Source organism: Spermophilus citellus, assembly GCF_964194105.1.
Source record: "Spermophilus citellus genome assembly, chromosome: 2".
NCBI classification, from domain to species: Eukaryota; Metazoa; Chordata; class Mammalia; order Rodentia; family Sciuridae; genus Spermophilus; species Spermophilus citellus.
The window spans coordinates 57218320-57234692 of record NC_138183.1 but is presented as its reverse complement, the minus strand read 5'-3'; the positions used below and the strand labels follow the sequence as shown (position 1 = coordinate 57234692).

Sequence of the window (16373 nt, the reverse complement as noted above, 5' to 3'; positions counted from 1 at the left end):
AGAAATTCAGTGAGTTTCCAGAGCAAATTAATGGGACTAGCCAGACACAAAAGAAGGCCCTGGGACATCCAAGACCACACTCCTCCCACCACACTAGGTTCCCAAGCCTTTGAAGCCTGTGTGCCTGGGTCTATTTGTAGATACACTTGTGATTAATATTTGACTCACAACTCCCAGAGTATTAACATGATCAAAGATGGTCATTTCTATGCATGCTCAACCATAGCAAGAATAAATACTTTCTTTAGTTTCTTCCTTAGGTATCCAGAGTTTGAGCTTATATTTTTAAACTCTCCTTTGAAACTAATTCTTCCATCTGTGAGTTAGCATAAGTACAAAAAAAATTAAAATCGGAGAGGAATTATTCTCAGACCGAAGTAGTAGAGAAATGTTTTCAAAACTTGTTTATTCTGAAGGACATAGCACCTGATACAGAGTGACCATGAAAGATCTGTGCTGACAACATCCTGATCCAGCAGAGGGAATGAAAGTTAGTACTCACATTTTAAATCTAGAAAAACTAAAGTACTTTTAAGACCTAAACAAGTCAGAGATCAATTTAATGAGAATAGATCTAATTATCTCGATTTATAATCTAACTATATGAAAATACAGTTTGACTATAAATGATATAAAATTGGCCTTAATTTATAAGCGTACAAATATAACTATTCCCATAACTAATTCAAATACAATTAACTTTCTTTACTAAGAATACTCTAATAAAACAGTTTTACAGGGCTGGGAGTGTGGCTCAGTGGTAGAGCACTTGTCTAGCACATATGAGGCACTGGGTTGTAACCTCAGCACCACATTAAACAAACAAACAAACAAATAAATAAATAATTTAAAAAATAAAACAATTTTACAGATCTTCTTTTACTTCTAAAAATTAAAAGAATAAAACCTGTTTTGCTCTGCAATTCATTAGGGTCTTTTATCTGATCATGGGTATATTTAATGCTCCAGAAACAAACGAATCTTCTGATATGAAAGATATAACTCAAAAAGAGAAAAACAATACATCAATAATAATTTATTCACCTCAACTGAAAGTCGCAATCAAAGGTCAAGAGAGAAAATGAGAACATCAAGAGAGAATGAAAAAGCAAAGAAACTACTCACTCTTCATCCACATTAACAAAAACTGGTTAGTCTCAGAGCAGGTAATACTTTACTGGGACCTGAGAATCAACTAACTTAGTTAAAGAACGTTAACTTATTGAAAACTTTGGCCTACAATGAGGCCTTTACTTTTTAGGTTAGGTAATAATACATTTTTCATGTTTCCTTATCCCAGGTGTGGATGTGTTATCATGAGTTACCAGGATGGATCACTTATAAATTAGGGATCACTGACACGGCAACATCATCAACTTACCAAAAGAATTAGTAAACTTGTACAACTATAACATTTCACAGGACAAGATAAAAATCATATCAATATATTTTCATAGTTCCTTTGTCCCCTCAAAGATTTTTTATAAATGCTTTGTACATTTACAGTTAATTTGCAAATATCAAAATAAATTATACCAGGAAAGATTAAGCGTCTGCAAACTATCAGCAAAAACTGTTTTATTTCTCCTCTCTATCGATTTATCTACTGTCTCTCTGCGCATCTACCTTCCCACCTATCTGCACACAGATGCAACAAGATTAGTTCCTCTTTCCATTACCTGCTTGGTGGAGAAGACAGAGACCTCTGAAGATTAACCCCGGAGTTCATGTCATGATAGTATGGTTGGCTCGGAATTTCTCCAATTGGGAAGTTGACTCCAGTTCCCTGGGTTATGGGTGCTGAGGAGGAAAAGGAAAAGAAACACTGAGACTGACATTCATACTTCTCATCTCTATGCAGATGTAAAACCTAATATTTTCCAAGCTTTTGGGCAAGGAAGAGGAGAATCCTCTTTACCTCAAGGTTCTAATACCCACAGTACTGGTACTGGGGGTAGGACTTGAAAACTTCCTCATCACATTGAGCATTCAAACTGTCATCACTGTTACCACTTCCCCTAATCCCACTCCCAATCTTCCTCCCTCACTTCTTGACATCAGTGGTCACTGCACCTGTCACCTCACTGCTTTACAGATGCCTTCAGGGAAACACAACATTTGATTTCAAAAGCACCAATTTGCGCTAAACCGAATCATTGTTAAACCATTAAATATAAAGCAGTTTCACAAATACCAAGGATTATTATTTTATGATATTAATAACATTAACATTAGAATGAATTGGAAATCATGATATTTATAATCATTTGATATAAAATATATATAATAAATTATAAAATTATATTTATAATTTATAATTATATTTATAATTTATAATTATAAATTATATATAAAAAATTAGATATTTATTTAAAAAAGTGAAATTTACTAATATGAAATAAAAGTCAAGTTTTTCCCAAATACATATTTAGGTTTCATATATAAATCATAAGTGTGGCTGCACTTAACAGTTACACTTTGTTTACAAAAAAAAAAAAGTTTATGCCATCACTTTATAAATCATTTAGAACATACTCATGGACCTTTATATTTTAAGATAGTACTTTGTAAATGAAGAAGTATGTTTGAATTTGCAAACATATTATGAACTAAATTTTTATATAGAATTATTTTTTTGCACAATGTAGTACATCTGTTCAAATTTTTTAAATTAATTTTTAGACATCTTGAATAAATCTGAAAGACAGTGTGTTTGTTAGAATGAAGAGTGTTGGGAGATAAATAGCCTTTTAGTTCAAACCCCCTCTGCCACTTAAAAGCTGTATGCTTCAGTTTCCTAAATTTTAAATTGGGAAGAATAATAATAAGTTTTACACGTAATTATTTTGAGGAGGAAATGAGGTAAGTAATGATAAAAGCCCAGAATTGTGCAAAATAAATCCTCAGCAAACATGAGTTCCCTCCCTTCTTTGCTTTCTCCCCCAAATGTTTCCATGGTAGTGTGGTTAACAAACATGGAACAACTCAAAAATGTCCTCAAAGTAGGAAAAGCAAAATAAATCTACTTGCTGAAAGTTTATTCACTCAAAAGTCGTTGACTATGTCCATTATTGTCAAGTATTTCAAATGGCTACAAAATAATCTTAGATACCCTTAATAACTACAGTGGGCAACAAATTGGGTGAACAAAACACTTGTGCAAATATAAATACCAAGACAGTGGGATTGCCCAGATGAATAATATGATCACAAAATGCTAGAAGATTCCAGAGAGAAAATCTAATGCAGGCTTGAATGTGCCAACAAGTCTATGGAAACAGTGTATCTGACACTGGGTTTTGGAGAACAAGCAAGGATGATACTGAAGGAAGATTATTCCAAATAGGGTTTACCATAGAAGCAAAGTCAAGAACAGAGACTATCTGCAAAGTGAAGACAAGGTAGGCTGGTGTCAAAGAATAGTGCTGAAGGCCAGTATATATTTCTTTACCTTCAGGCCTTCAGAAACTAAGGGTTTCCTAAGGTGTGTCAACAAATTCCAGAAAAGAACACACCATCTCTTAAATCTCCCCCTCTCCTAACTGCCTCCAGTTGAATAAAAAATTCCAAAGGGGCTACAGATTTAAAGAACATTTTCTTACCCAGAATTTGTAATAAACATTCTAAATATGTTTATTATCAGTTGAATTGTGCTTTAATATCAGGCCAGCCATGGTTAACTTAAGATGTTTTTAAGAGAGTATGATTAGGAGGCACAAGCTTTATTATAGAAAAGTAATCATGGAATGCAATGAACATCACTATAAAAATTAAGTAAATATACACACAGTGAGTCTCTGCTCCAAATTTCTGGAGCATCTGCCTTCCGTCAGATTGTTCATTTTATATGATATACTTTAACTTCCTTTCACAGAAAATATTTATATGCAATGTGTAACTGTGTCTGATGACTTGAGTTAGTTAGACAGCTAAGATGTAGCTATGTTTTTTGTGGCTTGAGGTACACCAGAGGTTAGAAAAAAAAAATGAGGTAAGAAATCCCACAGTAACCACATGCTTTAAAATTCATTATTAGAACCAGGTTGTATGTGACATTGGAAACACGGTTTGTGTTAGAAGCAGGCACTTGAGGGGTCAAGAGAACGTGAGCAATCTCTCTAGTTTCCTACAATAGTCATGGATAAAATCCAAAGAGTTACGAACAGGAAAGGTATAGGTTGTATCTTTTGAAAACAATTTGTAGACTTATTAATATTATATAATATTCAGACAAAGTTTTGCAATTTCTATCAAATATATATGACTTAACAGTCAACACAATTTACTTGGCCATAAACATAACTGGTTGTAATTTATACTCAAATGATAATTTTTAAAAAAAATCTTCTGATTTTTTTTTCTAAATTTTATTACAGAAGGATTATGGCACAGTATCAAGGTAGCAATAAAAATAATGTTTATAGATGGACACTATAAAAATTAAGTATGCATTCTTAGATTAAATAGTAGATGACAGAAAGAAAAGTAGGTTAATAATAAATATGACCAAAATACTAAACCAGCACATACAATTTATTTAGAAACAAGGAGAGCATGTCTCAGGCAGAACTTGCTGTTGAAAAGCTCTGGAAGAACTCAGAGCAGTTGCAGAGACTGGCAGTGGGACCTCTCCCAGAGAGCTACAAGGGAGCTGAGAGCTGCAAATCATGTTTAAGAGGTTGCCAATATCCTCTTAGAAGCGAAGCACCAAAGAACCTCAGATTCTAAGGGTTAGAGGCCAACCCTTAATCTCTCTTATTGTTCTCCTCACTCCAAAAGCTGATCCTAAATCAACTTTTAAGATGGAGATAATATCATTCAACAGAGAGATCACTATCCTAAAACTGAATAGCTTCATTAGCTAAAGTCAACATACACATTAGTGGGTCATATGATAGTAAAACCCTAGAGGACAGAACCATTAACACACCGTGAACCTTCAAGAAGTCAGAACTGTGATATACAGCATAAGGGCTGTGCTGTGGTTTATGTTGACTTAGCAAACCCGTATTTCATAAACAATGAAGTTCAATTGTGTACACAAGATTATAATGTGAATATATTAAAACACTTAGGAGAATAACTTGTCAAGCATTTTAGAGATACCTATTTACATATGGAGAAGAAAATAAATGTTGAATAAATTAACTAAAGAATGAATATGGATAATTAATGTACTAATTACAAATCAGTTATGTTCATTATAACAAATAACCTAAAAACCTCTAAGAAATGACAGTATGAATTAAGAATGGATGTATGAAGTATGTTAAATTCACCTTGTTTCTGAACTGCCATTATAGGAAGGTATTTTTAAGCTATTGTTTTGTTTTTGAAATTCAGATTTTTCAAAAGATCACTCTGGGCTTCTGAAGGTTCCAGACTAGTTCTCCTTTGACAGCACTTTGCATAGTTGCCTATTAAATAAACATTTTCTGACAGATTATTCTACTGCCCTTTCTCATAAAAAGCATGCAAATACATCATGAAACTTAGTACAAATTTAGGCAAATAACTTCACATACCTCATAACGATTGCGGTATAGCCTTCCCACTAAGTAGCAGTAGAGAAATGCGTAAGAACATGCAAATGTTCCCTTCCTTACATGATGCAGGAATGTGCTAATGATCAAGTCAGCTATATTCCTTTCCAAATAAAAAACTAAAATTAAACTAAAAATTTTAAATGTCAGAGGCCTTTGCATATCACATTTGATCTGGAAAGACACAAAAGGCTTATGGCCTTGGGCAATGGAGTAGACGATAGGAATCCTCTTGTCCAGCAAATACATACCCTAGAGACACCAGAATATATGATTTCATCTTCTACACTGTCCCCAGGTAAATGTACCCATGACAGCAGTCTTTTGGGCATACATTTTTATTTTATTTATTTACTTATTTATTTATTTAGTAGTTCTAGATGGGCAGCATGCCTTCATTTTACTTCCTTATTTTTGTACATGGTACTAAGGACTGAACCCAGTGCCTATATGTGCTAGGCAAGCACTCTTCCACTGAGCCACAGCCTTAGCCTCTTGAACATACATTTATCTGCTCCTGAATTATGCCAGAAAAGATGAGTTCCCACAGTCTTGAAGTTCATGTGTATGAACTTATGAACATGCTGTTTGTTCTGCCACTTTAGAAATCAGAGCTATTTGAGAAACTATGGTTCAAAAACATGGTTACCTCCTACCTTAAAGATTCCCTCACTGAACAGGACTGCAAAGCACTGCTAACTTCCACTCTCAGTAACTGCTCTTTCTGTTCTTTTTGAATCATCATAATTCTTGTTCATGACCTCTGAATGTGATCCAAATAAGCAGCACAACAAGAATCAGAGTGCCACCTAGTCATCTGAATAACATCATTCCAAACTGTGACACTTCCTATCAAACCATCAGGTACAAAAACACACCATTCAAAGTTTCATGAGCAAGCTAAATCATAGAAAAGAGTGAGGAGAGTAGTCACCCCCTTTACCACAATCAGTGCATTAAGAGTTCATCTCACATAATTTGCATACATTAGTAATAAGTCAAAGAGTTAATCAAGGGAACATACCCCTTGCTTAGGTAGCCAGCCAGGTAAGTTTTCCCTGGAAAAAAAATATGATCCAGCATGCCAAGAATGGTATCCAGGTGAGGTGGCCAGTTAAAACAATTGGACATTGTGTTGGATAACAATGCTTTCTATCTATATCCAACTACAATCTGCAAAGTTAATTTCTGCATCCCTTTACACTCTGCATGTTAGTGTGTATATCCTGTACATCTCCAACCCCCACCAAAATGTTAGTAAAATGAAAAAGCACTTATCTACAGGAAACTTATGTGGGTTATCATAACAACACAGAGTACATTTAATTAATCATACTTCCTTTGATATAAATGCCCAACTATGGTCACAAGAGAACTAAATTAGATGAATACCAATAACATAACAATAAGGACAACCTAAAAATTAATTTTGCACAACAGAAAGGTTTGATTTGAATGTAAATAATTTAGAAAAACAGACATAATACATTCACTTAACGATTTCATCAAAAGGTTTAAGATTTTCAAATGCAAATTCTCTTAAGATGTAGTCACTCTTCATACTGTATTTAAGGTTCAAAATTTAAAATATTTTTAGATCATACTGTACACTTGAGTAAAAAGAAAACCATTTACTTACTTCTGGATACCCTCACAAGTTCTGATACATTGAAGACTCCAGATTTTACAAAACTATCCTCAAGGTATCCTGAAAATAAACATCAAGAGGCAAAAGATCAACATAAGCAGAAAGTAAAATAAATGATTAAACACTAGAATTTGTTCATTGTTTGACCAAAGGTTAGAATAAAAAACAAGAAAGCTTATAACCAGGACAAATTAAAACAAAGCTCTTGGGAGTACAAACTGGTTCTGTTTGAACAAAAGTAAAAAGTTGAGATGCTAAATAATCTCATAGAAAAAATTTTCCTTAACTTTCCAAATGTGCAAATGTGGTTTTATTTGCCACATTTCATGCATTGAGAATGTTTAGGGCACTCATTGAATGCATTTGACTCTGTAGCACCTGGTAGGCTAAAGTCTACCCATTAACAAAAAAGAAAAAAAAAAGGAAGAAAGAAAAAGGAAAACCACAACCACAATTAGCACTTTGTTGGAAATACTTCAAAGATCTCTTGAAACTACTGTTCTTTCACAAATCCTTCACTGATTAAAGAAAAGTGAGTTGCTGTTACCAGCACTCCCACCCTTGTTCCACAGTCACTAATAAAAGTAGAACTTGTACACACAACAAATACTACTTTGCACCAACCCATTTCCATGCATCTCTAATACACCTTGCATGATTTCAGTGCTTTCCTTACTCTTGCTATTACTTTTTGGACTCCCTTTAATTCAAAATGAGACATTTTAAGCAACAAAGGACAGTGAATCCAGGTCTCCAGGAATGACACATGATCCTTAGGTGGGTGCAGGGTCCATGATTCAGGAGCCTAAGAAAATTCATGCCTGTCTGCTAGTTGTTCTGGCTATGTCCAGAGCTAAAGATGACACCCACAAACAATACTGTCCCCTCAGTTCTCATGCATGTCAAGGGAGTGTAATAAGAGTCAGGAGGAAGAGAAGAACTTAGGAAGAGGGAGATGGCTTGCAGCATAGTGTCTGAAAATCCTCAGAATTGAACTCCAGGAAAAATTCTCTCCAGAGTCCAAGAACTGGCAATTTGATTGGATTTCCCATAAAGCTTTAAAACTGACCAAGGTGTTAGCTTCAGTTCAGGGAGGTGAGAACGGGTGGTTAGCAACCTGAGTGTTCATGTTGGAGAGCTGGGATTTGAGTTCCAGCCACAATTTACTAGTTATGGGATCTTGGTCATGTTATTGTACTTCTTTGTGCCTCGAATGCCTCATCTAGAAATTGGAGATAACAAAATCACCTACCTCATAAAATTGCTATGAATGCAAATTGAGATAAAAATATAAAACCCATGCATGGTAAGCACTTGTTATTTGTGACCAATAAATTAAGCCACAGAGCCAGAAATTAGCCATATAGTGAATTATGCACACTGAATTCCACAAGTCCCATATTACTTGTGAATCTTTATTTAGAAAGTTTATCCTAACAAGGGTCATTGCCAATGCTCTCTAATCTTAATAGCATGGCAGATGTCATTTCATTGGCATATACACTTCACTGCTGTGGACTGAGGAATCATGTATGTCCGAACAGTTTTATACATATCTAGTTGCCCTCTTTAGAAACAACGAAAGAAAGAGTAAAAAGCAATTACAAGGTCTCAGTTGGTGATAAAACTTAGGCCTTATTATTAAGTCATCCCTCCGGGGGAAAAAAAGTACATTTTTAGGAGAATAATAATAAAACATCCCCACTCGATGCACTTTTATTTTAAGAAACTTCTTGAGCAATTTATTTTCACCCAGTTGAATTCATTTCAGTAATTATTGAGAAACTTCTACTTAACCAGCACTGTATCAAGGGCTAAAAGCTGTGAATACAAAAAAGGATAATTGACTCTCTCTGCCTGGTTAGGGACCAAATCGTTTCAAACTTCTAGACCACTGTGTTACCATTGTATGCAAAGATTTCTATTGTTTTTGTTGGTTTTAAAGGATAGTTTATTTTATAGATGACTAACAATAAACATATTAGATATAAACACATTATTTAAACTTATACATAACCAGACAAGATTACTTGCACTCTGAAAATGCCTGCCCTCAGGTTTCCCCTGAAGTTCCCCCTGATCAAAGGCTCTTCCTACACACCTTAATTCCACCTTGCAGTGTCCAGCTTGACCACCACCCACTCCATAGGCTGCTACACCACCCACTTTTTCCTTCTTCCCCACCAGGGGCCCAGCCAGAAAAAATCTCTTTCTTCTTTACTCACATCACACCCACCTAGTTTGTGCTTATTTCATACTTTCCATTTTCAGATTTTCTAAGATAATTGTTTTTGAGTCTGTAATTCCTTGCTGGTTGACCAGCTCCTTTATTGAGGGGAGTGACTAGATTTTGTTCATCTCTATATCTCCCTCAGCAACTCATTTATTGGTTGTATATAGAGTAACTACTAAATACATGCAAAAAACTTTTTAAGTTCAAGTTTTAAAGACTAGTCACAAATTAACAATTTAGTAGTTTTATAACAATGTGGATACAGATGGCTAAAGATTGATAGATCAATATACTAACATGTGTCATCCCCTGGAACTCATTTGCTGAAGAGTTTTTAGGCTGTTGGGCAGAATGCAAGAGAGTAATGATTGGGGTCAGATTATATCCCTGCTTTCATTGTATACTAATGTGTAACTTTGAGCATTTAGTACAAAATAAAAATCAAAGGACTAATAAAGTATTTAAAGAGTAGGTGCTCAAAAATACTAAATTGATGAACCAGAGAAAGCTTATATGAATTACATCACGTGTAATACATAATATTTCTATGTGTAGATCTAATGTGAAGTTCATTTCCCTAGAAAACTAATGAGTAGTAAACACGGCTGGTTTTACCCAAGATAGGCACTCAGACCAAATGAAATGACTCTCTCATAGAAAAGGCAAGACAGTTCAGAATGTAGCAGGGTGTTTCTCCATTCCCCACCTCCAATCTTCCCAGGTCTGAGAAACCAAAATCTACAAGGAAAACAAGAGTCATTTTACTAAAACTATGAGAGCATTGGAAATATGTCAGAACCCACAGGATAAAATGCAACCCCACAGATTCCACTGGGCTCTTTCCTACATGGAGCATAGGGACACTTCAGTGAAAGCAAGGTTCTCAGAGACCCATGGTAGTACCTAGTGACAGTGGGCCACAGGGGTGGTTGGTGAGTGGCTGACAAGGGGATGGTCTGAGAGGGAATGGAAATCGGTCAAGAGGGTAGCCTGGGAGAAGCACCTGGTGCAGACAGCTGCTACCTTCATGCATCTTTGCACACAGCACTGTCTTTGCAGTGGAGAAGCATTACCCAAGACAGGCAGAGTAAAGAAGTACTGGATGACAGTATTTGGAAAACAAATAGTATTTGCTCAAGCCTATAGGAAATAACTTGAGGACTCCAGCAAAAATAACTGGGGAGGATCCTGCAGTGGGTTGGAGCCCTGTAATGGTATAGAGGCTGAGACTCAGCAGAACAGACAGCTATTAACATAAAACTTCTGTAACCTCCAGGATACCGGGGCCTTTCAGAAACATGGTTTTCACATGTTACACTGACCACTGTAAATATCAATAGCTGATACAAAGGCCAAAGATCTTAAAGTAATTTAGAGACATTCATGTAGAAAATTCTCTTCATCTACCAAAAAGAAAAAAAATATGAGCATCTTTGAGACAGAGCAGCTGCTTCAGGGTTATGGAGTAATATTACACTGCAGCTTCAGCCAGGAAGAAAAGAATAACTCTGAATTTGTGTGATGCTGTATTTACACGACAAGTATGCTTTTTAAAAAAATAAAATAAAACTGAGTAGGAAATAAAGAGCTCCGCAAACTGAAAAGTCTCAAAGGCAATATCAAATTATATTATTTTACTTCTTTTTTATTTTTCTCTCACAAAAGCAACAGTAAATCACTGCTCAGAAGTTAATATAGTGTTTAACCTCCTTTACAAACAATAACAGAGAGACACAATGGCATATCTAACTGTTAATATCTCAAATTATAATCAGCACCATTTGAATGTTAAACAACATTTACATAGAAAATCCAAAGGAAGACTGATAACACTCATTTTTATGGTCTACTGTGTTCTATTCTTGAAATTAAAAAAAAAAAGCCACACGGAAAGCAGTTATTAAATTCATGAAAGCTGTCTTCAAATATGTGAAGGACTGTTAATGTAGATGGTGGATTAGACTTACTTTGCATAGTTCTAAGAGCTGATTTTTGGCTCAATAAAAAGATTTGTCATCCAATGAAAAAAAGCTCTAAGAAAGAATGTGAAACTGCAAAGGTAATAAGAATCCACATATGCCCTGTTTCACAAGAAAGAATGTGCTTAATTTTCACAATTATCCTGTGAAATATGCTGGAATATTGTTGTCATTTTACATATGAAGAACTGTCCAATTTCATGAGTAGGAAGTTTCTCAATAGCTCTAAATACTACCATTGGGCATAAGAGTTCATATTTTGGATAGAAAACCTGATAAAATCACCTCTGAAGCCCATGGTAAATAGTCTTCCATGGCTATTTTCCTGTGTTCATTTTCTTGCATAGCTCATTTGGAGAAAGAGCAGGTAGACAAGAGACACTGCAAAGGCATTTTCCAGCCCTTGATTCCAGTTAATTGATCATTTCCTTCAACAGAGTGCAAAAGATGGCTTAACTCTTTGTTTATGGGGTACAGGGGAAAGGATGAGATGATTTCAGACTAGTGCTTTGCCAATCTTACAAATTCAGACATGATAACTGACCCACTGGTGGATTTCTGGTAGTGTATGAGACATAGCTCTATCTTTAGTTCCTCAATTGACCTGAATTGCCTATAACTAAGTATGAGAACTGAGTATCAAATAAAAATATAAGCACTGACATGATAAATGATTCTTTGCACAGAGACTGAATCTCGGCCTATAGGAAAGATTAACATTCTAATCTTAATTTAGAATTGTTTATCTTTCAATATGAAACATAAATGGTGAGATTTAAGTGACCTGAAAGTCAAGAATTTCCTAACATTTACACTCTCTGATAGTGTTATTATGATATGTTTTTTTATATTGTTTCACTATTTCCTTCCAGTTTTTAAAACCTTTTCCTGCATATAATATATACATGTATTTTTACAAAATCAAGATAATTTTATTTATGTAAATTAATATCTTAATTTTTCTGTTAACATTCTATCTCTCCCTTTAGGTTAAACAGGTTTTCAAAAGCATGATGTTTATGAGTATCCATCACCTTGACTGTATCACACTTTAAGTGGCCATTTATTTGACCATTCTTTTATTGTTTGGCATTTTAGGTTATTTCCCATTTTTGAAAAATACTATAAACAGCACTGCTATTAACATCCTTACACACAAATCTTTGTCAGCAATTCTCATGATTTCCTTGGGCTGGAGTTCCCAGAAGTAGGCTTACTGGGTCAAAGGACATAAACTCTTGTAAAGCTCTTGGTGAAAACTGTCAAACTACTTTCCATGGAGGTTTTTGCCAAGTTATACTCCCTCAGGCAGGTCATGAATGTGTCCATCTTACCACCCCAGCTACATAGGAGTAGGGATATGTCTCTAATTGTGACAAGCTGATAGGGGAAAGATGTCATTATGTTAATGTTATAATTTTCACTTCTTTAAGATAAAATTAGATTTTTTTTCAGATATATGCATTATTCTTTCAAAAGAACCTTCAAAAGTAGAACTTTTGAAAAAAAAAAACACCACATTAAGAAATATGTAAAACAGTAATTGTTAATAAGAATAATTTATTCTTAATAAGATTACATCTAGAAATTTACATTTAATGATAATTACATTATTGATATTACTTTATTGATTTTTTTTCCTCATTATTTGGAAAATTGTTCACTTGGTTTTCTCAATTTTTAAAATTTCTCTGATTATAATGCTTTTTGGAATTAGAAGATATTATTTATACCATATATTGGTATTATATATTACTGGAATCTTAGTTATCTTTGTTCATCCATGGAAGATAGTTCTTTTAATTTACTGATGAATTGGTTTGTTGACAGTTTCTTCCAAATTTTCTTTATGTACTTGGAAACTGTTTGCAAGGATTTCTGCATGTTATTTGTCAAGTTTCCATACCAGCATTATACATAGGCACTATAAAATGGTTTAGATGACAACCAAACACTTTCTATCCTCTGAAAAAGAACGATATATGGTTCATGAAAATTTCCTGAAACTTTAGGAAAAATTCACTGCTAAAATCAACTTCCCCAAATCTGCTTCAGAAAAGATTATAGACAACTTTGAGTTGTTTGGTTTTTTTGTATTTTTTTTTTTTTTTTTTTTTTTTTTGGTTTTGGTTTTGGTACTAGGTATTGAACTCAGGGGCACTAGACCACTGAGCCACATCCCCAGTTCTATTTTGTATTTTATTTAGAGACAGGATCTCACTGAGTTGCTTAGCCCCTCACTTTGGCTGAGGCTGGCTTTGAACTCAAGGTCCTCCTTCCTCAGCCTCCCAAACCACTGGGATTACAGGCATGAGCCACTGTGCCTGGCCAATTTTGAGTCTTTAGTGGATATTACTCTACTCTTGTTTCCTACTCTTGAATAATTTAATATACTTAAAATCATATGAGAGACATATTCTATTTTTAGTTTCTCAACTGACCTGGACTGCCTACCATCACTGCTAGAAATATTAATCCTTACAAAGAAAATTATTCTTTGTAGAGAAACTTAATCTCAGTTTATAGTCAAAGTCGACATTCTCATATTAATTTAGAATTATGTTTTTTCCTTCAATATACAGTGCAAATCCCTTATGGTGACTGAAGTGACCTGGGAGAGACTCAGAAATTAAATATATAATTAATATATACGTCAAGAAAACTGTCAACTCTTCAGATTTTTTTAATTCATTAGAACTGATATGATATAGTTTACTAAATGTGTCATGTATATTATATGGCATAATAAAGTTACTAAATAGAGTATAATACAATTATTATATGCTTTTGTCTTATCTAGGGACGTAGAAGGTAGTTCTCCCTCCAAATGCATAGTACTTAAAAAGAGGCTCTGGAGTAATACTTCCAAGACTCAGTTGTACCATTTACTAAGAAAAACAAAGGCAGGGACACCTCACAGTTCTTTTCTCTAAAATGCAGATGATAATTATAGTAGATATGAGTTGACATTAAAACCTCCATGTTCTGCTGTTATGTATAATTAACTTGAATGAATGAATAAATAAATAAATAAATAAATAAATAAATAAATCCCTGCATGTTATTTTTAGATAATAGTAAAATGGCAGACATTTGTTTTTAAGAGCAGGGAAAAAGATATATTACTTCCAAATTAACACAAAGAAAAACACAATGAATGAGAATGTAATTCAGGTAACAAAAATAAGGAAGTAGAATATGAAAACATGTAATAAATAAAAAGCAAAACCAGAGAAAAATCAAATTCAGCAAGTATTTAATAAATGTAAGCAGACTGACTTTTCCCATAATGAGAGTATTAGATCAAGTGAAGAAAATAAAATCCAACTATTTTTAAGAAATACACTTAAGGCAAAATGATAACAAAAATGAAGAAAAAAATGGAAGTAAATGAGTATTCAAAGAGAAATCAAGCAAATTCAAGCAAAAAGGAAACTGTTGTTAATTAGCATTGGTTAAGAAATAATTTAAAATAAACTACAATGAATCATTATTAATAGAGTACAATTAACAAAAAATAAATCATAAACCCTAAATGAACAAAATAATATTGAGAAGAAGTATATAATCCAAAAATTATAAAATATAAGAAACTAGATAAAAATATAATCATCAGTGGGAATTAGTAATCAGAATTTTTCATCTCTCTTAGAATTGAACATAACTATTAGAAAAAGGCTAACTTTATCTCATGAAAATATAAATTAAATTTTATTAATATGCTGCTGGAATTTAAAAAAAAAATGAAATCCTTGTCCAAAGAGACAACTTCAACAAATTCTTAAAAATAGAGACTTTTCAAGACCATATTGCTTCATCTTTAGCAAATAAAATTAAAAGTAAGGAGGTGATAAAATGTAAATAAAGTAAATGTTATGAACCACCTGGAAATTAAGAAAATAAACAAAGCAAAGAGAACCCCAAAATAGAAATTACAATCTAGACAGCAATGAAAAAGTCAAAAGAAAATAATTATTTATCAAGAAAGAACAGCAAAATAATCCAAGAAAATTTAAAAGAATTAAAGATTAAAGCTGAAATTAACAGATTAGAAAGAGAAATATTTAAAGTAATACATAAAACAACAACAAAAATTTCTCTGAAAAGACCAGCAACAGAAAAACAAAATCATTTGCAAGGCTGATTGAGAAAAAAAGAGGCGTGCACCACTACACCCAGCCTTATGTACAAAAAATACAAGCCCAAGAAGAGAAAGGAGACCGAACCATAGAAACCAAACACATTAACAAGGTAGAGGATAACACATACAACTTATTGACTACAACTTTGAAAACTGAAATGGCAATCACTTAGTCAAATGAAAGTAACCAAAATTGGAAAGACGTGGAAAACTTGAAATAGACCAATTACCTTGGTGCAGTGGTTCCCAAAATTTGTTCAACACTGGAACCACCTGGGATTTTGAAACCAATTTATGCTTAGCTTCCAACCCTGGCTATTCCGATTTAATTGCTCAGGAGTGAGATCTGGACAAGGACTTTTTAAAAGTTCTCCCAAGTGATTCAAATGTGCAACAAAGTTTGGGAACCACTGTCCTAGCAATGAATCAAACTGTAGAATCAAAAAGCATTGGCATAAACCAGAAGCTTATTACAAATGCAGAAGGATAGGTACCACCCAGCCCCAGGAATCAGAATCTCAAATTTAATAAGACCTGCAGAGGATTCTCAGGTACTTGTGTGTGTGTTGGGGGCAGGGGTACTGGGGATTGAATCCAAGAACACACTGAGCCATATCCTTAGCCCTTTTTATTTTTTATTTTGATAGAGTCTCACTAAATTGCCAAGGTAGGCCTTGAACTTGCTATTGTCCTGCCTCAGCCTCTTAAGTTGCTAAGGTTACAGGCATGCACGAACAACTACACCCAGCCTTATGTACTTTAATATGTGACAAACCTGAAACAGAAAGGTGATTAAAGAACAGCACCAGATGGATTCACAGCTGGATTT

The 16373-nt window shown here is 34.0% G+C and overlaps 1 protein-coding gene across 7 annotated transcripts in view; it reads right to left on the bottom strand.

The window, feature by feature from the left end:
- The window catches only part of NFIB (nuclear factor I B), a 433171-nt gene that overhangs the window by 63931 nt on the left and 352867 nt on the right, over positions 1 to 16373 (bottom strand). For all 7 annotated transcript variants that reach the window (XM_081278616.1, XM_081278617.1, XM_081278620.1 and 4 more), the window contains 2 exons: positions 7183 to 7251; positions 1680 to 1800 (listed from right to left, as the gene is read on the bottom strand). In XM_081278616.1, the coding sequence (XP_081134742.1) occupies positions 1680 to 1800; positions 7183 to 7251 (190 nt within the window). The remainder of the gene's footprint in view (positions 1 to 1679; positions 1801 to 7182; positions 7252 to 16373) is intronic.